Source organism: Sander lucioperca, chromosome 5 (assembly GCF_008315115.2).
Source record: "Sander lucioperca isolate FBNREF2018 chromosome 5, SLUC_FBN_1.2, whole genome shotgun sequence".
Taxonomy (NCBI): Eukaryota; Metazoa; Chordata; class Actinopteri; order Perciformes; family Percidae; genus Sander; species Sander lucioperca.
In genome coordinates this window covers 21,064,243-21,074,762 of record NC_050177.1, presented here as the reverse complement: position 1 = coordinate 21,074,762, position 10,520 = coordinate 21,064,243, and the positions used below count along the sequence as shown (strand labels likewise).

The 10,520-nt window shown below is 39.9% G+C and overlaps 1 protein-coding gene across 3 annotated transcripts in view; it reads left to right on the top strand.

Moving 5' to 3' along the window:
- The window catches only part of LOC116048369 (SR-related and CTD-associated factor 4-like), a 42,491-nt gene that overhangs the window by 21,476 nt on the left and 10,495 nt on the right, over positions 1-10,520 (top strand). For all 3 annotated transcript variants that reach the window (XM_031297457.2, XM_031297456.2, XM_031297455.2), the window contains 4 exons: positions 1,361-1,461; positions 1,565-1,678; positions 3,733-3,889; positions 3,989-4,083. In XM_031297457.2, coding sequence (XP_031153317.1) covers positions 1,361-1,461; positions 1,565-1,678; positions 3,733-3,889; positions 3,989-4,083 — 467 coding nt within the window. The remainder of the gene's footprint in view (positions 1-1,360; positions 1,462-1,564; positions 1,679-3,732; positions 3,890-3,988; positions 4,084-10,520) is intronic.

Sequence of the window (10,520 nt, the reverse complement as noted above, 5' to 3'; positions counted from 1 at the left end):
TGATACAGCTGCAAATAAGTATTTGAACACCTGTCTATCAGCTAGAATTCTGACCCTCAAAGACCTGTTAGTCTGCCTTTAAAATGTCCACCTCCACTCCATTTATTATCCTAAATTAGATGCCCTGTTTGAGGACGTTAGCTGCATAAAGACACCTGTCCACCCTATACAATCAGTAAGAATCCAACTACTAACATGGCCAAGACCAAAGAGCTGTCCAAAGACACTAGAGACAAAATTGTACACCTCCACAAGGCTGGAAAGGGCTACGGGGAAATTGCCAAGCAGCTTGGTGAAAAAAGGTCCACTGTTGGAACAATCATTAGAAAATGGAAGAAGCTAAACATGACTGTCAATCTCCCTCGGACTGGGGCTCCATGCAAGATCTCACCTCGTGGGGTCTCAATGATCCTAAGAAAGGTGAGAAATCAGCCCAGAACTACACGGGAGGAGCTGGTCAATGACCTGAAAAGAGCTGGGACCACCGTTTCCAAGGTTACTGTTGGTAATACACTAAGACGTCATGGTTTGAAATCATGCATGGCACGGAAGGTTCCCCTGCTTAAACCAGCACATGTCAAGGCCCGTCTTAAGTTTGCCAATGACCATTTGGATGATCCAGAGGAGTCATGGGAGAAAGTCATGTGGTCAGATGAGACCAAAATGGAACTTTTTGGTCATAATTCCACTAACCGTGTTTGGAGGAAGAAGAATGATGAGTACCATCCCAAGAACACCATCCCTACTGTGAAGCATGGGGGTGGTAGCATCATGCTTTGGGGGTGTTTTTCTGCACATGGGACAGGGCGACTGCACTGTATTAAGGAGAGGATGACCGGGGCCATGTATTGCGAGATTTTGGGGAACAACCTCCTTCCCTCAGTTAGAGCATTGAAGATGGGTCGAGGCTGGGTCTTCCAACATGACAATGACCCGAAGCACACAGCCAGGATAACCAAGGAGTGGCTCTGTAAGAAGCATATCAAGGTTCTGGCGTGGCCTAGCCAGTCTCCAGACCTAAACCCAATAGAGAATCTTTGGAGGGAGCTCAAACTCCGTGTTTCTCAGCGACAGCCCAGAAACCTGACTGATCTAGAGAAGATCTTTGTGGAGGAGTGGGCCAAAATCCCTCCTGCAGTGTGTGCAAACATGGTGAAAAACTACAGGAATTGTATGTCTCTCACAGTGGACATGCACCTACGATGACAATTTCAGACCCCTCCATGATTTCTAAGTGGGAGAACTTGCAAAATAGCAGGGTGTTCAAATACTTATTTTCCTCACTGTACCAGTAAAATTAACAAAGTATCCAGGTTTTAACTTAAATCTCTTGCAGTTACTTATCTTATTTTGCTTTTAGTTTGCAGCACTACACTTTGGGTTGGACAACTAGACAAAAAAACTCAGCAGTCTGACGTGATGTCCCTTTTGGAAGAGTTTGGCCAGATTGAGTCCATCAATGTAAGTATGGCCTATTTGTCAAAGATTCTTGTGATTCTCTGTGGTCTTCAGATAATGTTATCAAGTATTTTGCACTACTAACTTTTTCTTTCTCTATGTCCAGATGATTCCTCCGAGGGGTTGTGCCTACATTGTTATGGTTCACAGACAAGATGCTAATACAGCCTTGAACAAACTCAGTAGGGGGTCATACAAAGTCAATCAGAAACCTGTTAAGGTACATATCCACAGATTGCTTTTATTTTCAGTTTTATATTGTGTCTGTGAGGGATGCCCTGATTGATCGACCGCCGATCATTATCAGCCGATATTTACTAAAAACGCGTGATCGGCGGCTCTGCATTAATATCTTCTAGCCGCCAATAAACAGTACTACACACATATAGTTAAACACTCGGCCGAGAGCAACAACTGCATGCCTGTGCCTGATTGACCGTTCATGTGAAATTAATTCCTCCCCGCGGTTGCCTCCCGTCCACCTTATTGGCCGGGAGATGCATGTGGTTTCTCAGGCGCGCGTTACACTGCTACAAACAAAACATAGTTAAAGGGTCGCCACCCAGCTGAGAATGACGAGTTTAAAGGCCATGTTGCAGGTTATCCATCATTGTTGCTTAATGGGTACATAAAGCACTCAAGATATGTATATAATTTTAAAAATGTCTCCAAATGGTGTTAAAGGCCAGTTTTTGTCGTTTTTGGTATTAGCTATGGGTTTTTCGGTGATGACTTTTGGGGAGACGTGTAGGAGACTAGCCTCAGCCTAGTGCTAGAGCTATGGCGACTGACTGGGATGAGGAAGAGGTGGCAAGGACCACTAATAACATGTATGATGGCCCGCAGCCGTATAATTTCGAACCTGTCAGACGTGAGAGGGCGAATGAGGAATTGTCAGAGGAGAATGAGTGGAGAGTTGGTGAAGTGTCCTGGTGAGTTGTTGTCATTTAGCAACGCAGCAACGAGTGCTGGAGCTAGTCTACGAACAGCAGTGCATACATTAACGACACTTTTTTTTTTTTTACTGTCGGTGAATAGCACGGAGTGAAAATCAACGTTTTCTTTATATCTAGTGACATTGATCATGTCGTTAGTTCAGATAAGTATTTAGATCTAGAAATAGAAGGCATCATGCTAGCTCTGGTCTAATTTGCCAGTTCCACCTGTGAAATCCCCCCCAAGATAATACCTAATTAAATCTTTCCCCCAACATTGTAAACACATTTCCGATTAGATATCTCACGTTTTGATGGTAGCCTACTAGCTCCAGTAACAACATATTTGCCTAGTGTTTATTTCTAAGCGTTTACCTCTTCCTCCGGTGAAAATGTGTCGCTGCGTTTGGCAGGTGCTTGTGTGGGTGGTGCCGTCCCACGCAAACTGCGGTGGAGAGCTTGTGCTGTAGGGAAGTGAGTGTGTTTTGGTCGCTGGTCGAGGAGCTCACCCCGCGACCAGGAGATGTTTCGTGCCTCACTCAGCATCCAGGATTTGAGGCATGCTGCCTGAATCCGTTTGTGCTGAAGATAGCATACACACATTTCTATAATCTGCGCTATCTACTGCTGATCACTCTTTTACTCGTCTCTCGTTACTTTCTCTCTCGTCACTCTCAAGCGGGCTTTGGTCTGTCGTCTCCCCAAGGTGACGTAATGCAATGCATTGTGGGGGAAAGGAGAATCATTGCAAACCGCTGTAAATAGTACCTACTTTTTCGTATTACATTCCGTTTTGTGATACCCAACAACACCAAATACAATGGATAACCGTTTAAATGTTTATTACCAACAAGCAAATTCGTTGGAAAATGAACCCTGGACTTTAAGCTAAGCAACACGGACTTTAAGCTCAAAGCGGAGAGTGAGGAAAAAAATGCGGCACCCAAACAGCAGATTGTAACACAAGCAACGATAAAGTGGTTTTGGTGCCTATTCTTTACTTTCGTCGCCGCATGATGCTCACTTAAACGCCGTAGAGACCACCCGCCTGTCTGGGGAGTGTGTCCTTATTCATTTCTATAGGAGCAGCCGTGCAAGTCATCCTGGTAGCGTTGCGGGGACTTTAGAGAAGCCAATACTTTACACAGCTATATCAGCTGCTATAACTTAACAAAACAACACAAAAATGATTGCCACCGGCCCTCTATCAGCAGATATTGCTCATTGATGATCGACAGCGGTAGCAGAGGCTAAAAACGTGATCGGGGCATCTCTAGTTCTGTGACTTCTTTTAGTTGTGATTGTTAACTTGATCATAGCTAATGTCATTCTTGCCTAGATTGCTTGGGCTTTGAACAAAGGTATAAAATCAGCGCACAAAAAGTTCTGGGATGTGGAGCGAGGAGTTACCTACATCCCCTGGAGCAAAGTCAAAGTGGAGGAGTTGGAGAGCTATCGGGAAGGGGGTATACTGGATGCAGAGACACTAAATCCAGGTAAACAATGACCTATTTCATAAGCAGGGCCAAGATTCACTTGCTGCAGGCTGTGAGAAATGGTTTTCCTTACGTTATTTTATTTTCCATTATGCACAGAGTGGAATCATGGCAAGGACCTTAATAAGCAGGCAGCTGTAAATGGAGCGTTGGAAAGTGTACCAGCAGATGGAACCGTCACTGCTCACATTCAGGTAATGCTCATGCAGTCTTTAAACACCTTCCTTTTGATATTACAAGTGTTGATATTTTATTGGTATAATGGCCTTGGTGTTGGAGGCTTACTTCACAATGTTTCTTGTGGAGGGAAAATAAATTTATGTTGCATATGAGTATAGGAGCTTATCTGAACCACCCTCTCATCTTATCTTAAAAAAAATCAAGTCTCTGAAGGTTTAAATTAAAAAATTACCCAAGAGAAAGACCAAATCATCTAAATCGAATTGAAAATGTTGTGATAGTTCCATACAGTACAATGTTACAAATACTGCATCTAAAGACACCCCCATTCAGTGAGAAATACTCTGCAAATCAAGGTGTACGGCTTACTTAGCTTCTGATAGTTTTCATCAGGACTTGTACCATGGGCCAGGGAAAATACCTGTCCTAATCGGCTGAAAATTGTATATTTAAATTATGTACTGGGACAGGTAATACCTCGTTCAGTAAAATCAGTGTTATTCTTGAAATTGGTGCTCAGCCTCAGTTAGTCCATAAGTAATCATCGTCACATTACTGATGCCTCTGCCATGTTATTGGTAGAGCTGCAATGATTAGTAGATTAATTGTAAATTAAGTATTTTTTTATGCAAAAATGACAGAAAATGCTTTTTTCAGCCTCTTAAATATGGAGGTTTTTTTTTTGCTTTTATATAATATTAAACTGAATATCTTTGGGTTTTGGATCAACAAAACAAGACATTTAAAAACATCACCTTGGACTTGGAGAAATTGGGATGGATTTTTTTTACTTTTTCGTGATGTTTTATAGACTAAACGATTAATCAAGAAAATCATCGGCAAATTAACAATAATGAAATTCTTTTTAGTTACAGCCCTAGTTATTTGTGAGGTTAAAAAATGGATGATTTCAGCGCAGCCACTGGCTTGGTCAGTACTGACTGTATCTACTTTTTAAATGAGTGATTTACACTATCTGGTTTAGTTTACACTAGGCTAAGATTAAATAGGCTGTTGATCTCAGGGCCAAGAAAAAACAAATGTCACTAGTGACAGCTGACAGCAGACTTGGTGTCAAAAAGGGATGCGAATGTACCTATTGGCCAGTATTTGGGTTTGTGTGTATGTTTGTGGGCTTGTGAGCTCCATGTGTCACAGCTTCACAACTGAAGTATTACTGTGGTTGACAAGTGCTTTGGATGAAACATACACCTATGCAATATTACTTGAAAAGCCACACAATGGCATGCAAATTGTTTGTGTAGAAGTTAATTATTTGTCATATTTGATACATTGAATGCTGATGAAGCTGAAATATCAAGAAACTTATTTTATTATATAATATAAATTTGATAGATTCAGCCAATATGGAGGATATATTTATTTATAATTCAAATTGAAAGTCCAAAGAGAAAACAAAGCAAGATCAAATAAATTTCTTTTATTTTACTACGCTACTAGGAAAAATCGTAAATCGAAAATGATAAAAAGTTTCCAGTTGTTGGCTGCTGCTACTACGGCAAACTCCTGGTCTAGATTCTAGAATCGATTGCTTTTTTACAATTTTCGTCTGCTGTTTCACCACTAAATTCACTTCTGAGACTTTTTTATGCGAGAAATTAACTGTGTAGAGTTTGAATATGGGCAGTTTTAAAAGAATCCGATGTTGTCGGACTCGAGAAGCTCCAGTCTGACGTGACAGCCAGCTGGTGGCGGCCGGGATCGCTTCCCTGCCGGCCGGCCAGTGATGCTCACAGACCCCGCTGTCAGCTGGAAGTCTCTCAATAGAATCATGGACAAGTTTATTTCCTGAAATATGGCTCGTTTTCAGTTTGAACCGGTTTGAACACATTGTCATCAATATTAACAAGGTTTAAAATTACCCATTTTTCAAATTTGGATATCATTTTAAAATTGGAAATCAAATAAACAAAAAAGTACACGGGCCCAATTACAGTAACTACATGAAAACTTCAGTGTTGTTGCATGAAATGTGGTTTGTGTTTAGCCTAAATCATCAGTTTCTATCATGTGAAACAAGAGGCCAAGCCAGCCTGGTGGCCAAGCTGCAGCCAGATGCTCCTCAACTGTGTTTCCCAGCAGTCAGCTCCCCCTGCTGTCCATAAGGTGCCTCTGCACCCCTTTCGTTTCAGATCCTCCCACCAGCCTTTGGGCTACGCCTCCGCTTTTGACATCTGTCAGTGGAAAAGCCAAATGTTAAATCGAAATGGAAAAGCCAAATTCAATTATGGCATGATTTTTCCTAGTAGCGTAGTAAAATAATATTTTTAATTTGATCTTGCTTCATTTTCTCTTTGGACTTTCAGTTTGAATTATGAATAAATATATCCTCCATATAGCCAATTGCAGATGTATTAATTCTTTGATCCAACCCAACAGAGAAACAGACAAAAACTTGACATGTGAAAGTTTCTCAAAGAGGTCAGACAGCCGAAATGGTTACATGTTAGAAATTACTGCTGAAGTCCTTAAAAGAAATTCTCAAAGTGTGTGCAACAGACATGGGATACGATTATTATGAGTATTATGGAGTGCTGAATTAAAAGTTTATAAGAGACATTTTCACGTGTCTGTCTTAAATGAATATCAGATTATTTACTCTATAAGAGGGGTGGTCGGCATGTCACTCAGGTCTTTGTTTGCATTATGAGGGTTGTTTCAGAGTCACCAAATAAGCAGACAGATAAGCTCCTCTGCTGATAGGCATTAAATCCAGCAATGCTTTTTCATGCGTTTCTCCTTTTTCTTTGCGTTATATTTGCATCTACACTCAGTAACCATGTACTGTGCAGTTTAACGTATTCAAATAAAGTGGGAATATCAAAAAACTTTAATTACTGTGGTATGTGTAGAGGGAAGCATTTATGTGATCCTTTCTCTCTTTTTAGTATCTGAGCTCTATTATACAGAATAGTCTGTCTGGGTTTGGCAGAGTTATCAGTTATTGTGTATAGAATGTTTTATTTTCACATCTAATTACAAGTTTTCCCCCCCTTATCAATCCACCAGTGGTTGAATGACCCAACAATATATTTCAATGGTTAAATAGAATCAGCTTCTTGTTGTTTGTGTTTTGGTTGCAATATGTGTGAACCCTAAACACATGGATATAAAAACTGATATTGAGCTTGCAATAACTCAATTAAAGCACAAATGTGACAGCTCAGGTGATTACCAAATATGAAGTCCAAATTTTTTGTTTTAATTAGCAGTTTTGTAAAAATTTTAAGGCAGGTAAAAATGTCCTCCATGAACACGAGCTGAATAAAATAAATGGTTAACACACTAAGTTTAAAAAAATCACCATCCAGCTGGACTGTCTGCAACCTGCCATATTTCGCTGTAAAGAAAGGTTGCTCACATGCCTTTCGGTCGAAAGTATCTGACTGTTGGCTGCTGGCGGGACTTAAAGACCCGATTGGGAGGAAGTGTCCCAGTGGGAGACAAGGTAAGCCGACAGCATCGTTAGCAATTTATGTGTTATTTAAGTGTTGCGCCAAACCGGTTAATGAAAACTGAACAGAAGAAATTATTTTTGAATTTGTTTAGATTTGTTGTTTTTTTCGGCAAGGGGAATGTTGCCTAACAAAACAAGGCCTGAGCCATTCGTCATGACTCGGTGTCCATGTACTGCAGTACATACAGCAGGTTTCAGTTATTTATGATTTTCTTTTTACTGGACGAGTTTGAGTGTGTGCTATTGATGACATTATTAGGGAAAAACTTCACAATCCTTAACAAAACCACCTAAACCACTCTTGTATCATAGTCTTAGAACGAATGCTATCCTGATTTCTACGATCCTGTTTTTGGTAATTTATTACTGAATTAACCATGCTTCTGACTCAATTGTTAGGCTGTCAGTATTTCTTTGTCATGCCTTAAAAGATCAGTAAAAATTGGCTCTAGTGTAGCTTAGTTTAGTTGTATAATATGCTGAAACAAAATTGTAAAAAATTTTACCATGCCAACCTACCATGACTGAAGTTTATAGAGACATTTGTTTGACTTGTTTATATTGAGGTTTAAACTTTTTCAATAAAGTATAGTAAAATATAAAAACCAAGTGTAAGAAAAAAATAATACTGCCCTACTGCTAATTTTGAATTTTTTTCAAAAGAGGTAGTACTTTGTGTGACCCAAACTGAGGATATTTGTCTTTGTACCCAAGACAACAGAACACAAATTAGTCTGCTATATAATTGTTTGTGGGTTAGAAGTTTTTATATAATGATATTTCATGGAGCTGCTAGATTGAACATTTTAAAATCAGCACCTGAAATTATTATTCACGTTTTTGCTCTAATGAAGTACTTGACTGAAAAGACTGAAAAGGGATGTGTCCAAATATCTGCCTGCTCAATCATGATGTTACACAAAAAAGATGTATTGCATTTCGGGCTGAACTTGGCCTTAAAGCTGTGAAAGATGCATGAGTTGATCCTTGTTATTCTTACTGTTTTGATTTAATTTATAGTGCCAGATCAGTGAGCAGAGATACTTAATACTTTGATACCTTCCCAAACCGTTTAGTTTGCTCCTCATTGAGCAGCATACCGTCCAAGGGACTTGAATTTAATTTATTTTCTGGGTCAAAACACTTTTGCTTTGTAAACTCACGCAGAGTTTTAGACCTTAGGCAAAAGTACAGTTCATAGTTGTCAGGCCACATGCATGTTATGTCGTTTGCCACAGGTGTCTGCAAATAATAACATGCAACATGACCAGTAGACTGCACACTTTGCCTTCATGTTTACCCTCCTAGCTATTTAATAGTCACTTCATACAAATAATATAAAATGGACATTGAAGCAAAAGATCAATGAGTAAGGATGCATCTCGATTAAGCACTTTTTGCTGTTTGAAAACCATTTGAAATATAATTTTTCTTCTGTATGTGTAGTCCAGTGAAATTTTGTCAGCGCACCTTTAAGCCTACCATTAACTAGAAGACTTTGAAAAAAATATCTGTAACCCTTTCACATCTAAAGATGATGCGTCATAAGTCACATAGTTTTTAGTTAGACTATAAGATTTTTCAAAGACTGGGAATCTTGCAGGGTCACAGATTGCAAGACTACAACTAGAATCATTTTGAGATAATTTCCCATCCTGCTCCTGGGGGGAAATTTACAAGAAGAAAAACTGAACAACAGAGCAGAAACAAGCAACTTTTGGCCACAGCTGCCCTTGTGTCTGCAGTGGTTTGTTCTGAAAACCAGCCAAAAGGAGAAGACACCGCAGAATGTGGACATGACCCTGGTTGGTTTCCGCTCTATCGTTGTACAAATCTCTTGTTCACTCCACAAATCCACCGTTTTCCCCGGAGTCCCCGTCATGTTTACTGTCAACCCGGTTTGCTGCATTCTGTTTGGTGCTGGAGAGAGCGCACCTATTGGTTGTTTACAATGTTCACATCATTGAACTTCCCTATTTGCATGAGGCAAGACTGACAACTCATAATAATATTAAACATGTTTGATATTGTTGGAACATCTGGACGAGAAAGACAAGGGATGGATCGGATTTTGTATAAGGGACTTAGTGTACCTACAGTAAATGGCGGTCCGCATGCCCCCACTTTGGAGAAGCAGGCAGGAGTACCTAAGCTGTTGACGGGGGCAGCAGCAAAATGTATTTTAGCCACCTAAAAAAAGGCCCACCTAAAAAAACTATCCGTTTGTGTATGCTATATAAAGTTTTTTTTTTATACTGCTTTACCATGCCGTACTTAGCCCTTTACGACAGGGAACTGAAGCAGTTATATCTATTTATGCTCTGACTTTGGTGTTTTTAAATGGTTAGTTCGGTCACACAATAACACAAACTAACCAAACCGAGGCAGCGATATTCTAGGTGATATTGATTTTTTTTTAGCTGGGCCTTTTTTGAGTTTTATGACCACCTTACACCTAACGATCGAGATCATGGGAGCACACCATAACTCAAGATTTGATTCAGATATTGAAAATTTGTCTGCAACAGTAAAATCGCTTGAAAAATTGTTGGTCTCAGGCCGGCATTAGGGAGCGCCACTTAAAGGTGGATGAGATGCTTGGTTATGCTAGTGTATGTGTGTAGTTTCTTTCTAGAAACAGAAAATGTGAAATTCAAAATTATTTATAGCTAAGTCATTTAAAGCCTCCCTGTTTTTCCAAATGTCCCTCTGATTCTGTGCATTATGGGATTTTACAGAAATCTGCATTTGTCAACCTTCTAAATCTTGAGCGGTACCCCTTTATTTTTTTTCGTCCAATCACTACAAAAGGTTCTATGGCAGGCATCCTACATACGCACGTGACCATCGGAATGTCTTGATTTTAAAGGTAATACACAGGTTTGAATTATTTGGATTTAAGACATGGCTTTCTTAGCTCATACCTGCATATAAATGTTAGGTCTTCTGCCTCTGGGCTCTCTCTGCCTGTGC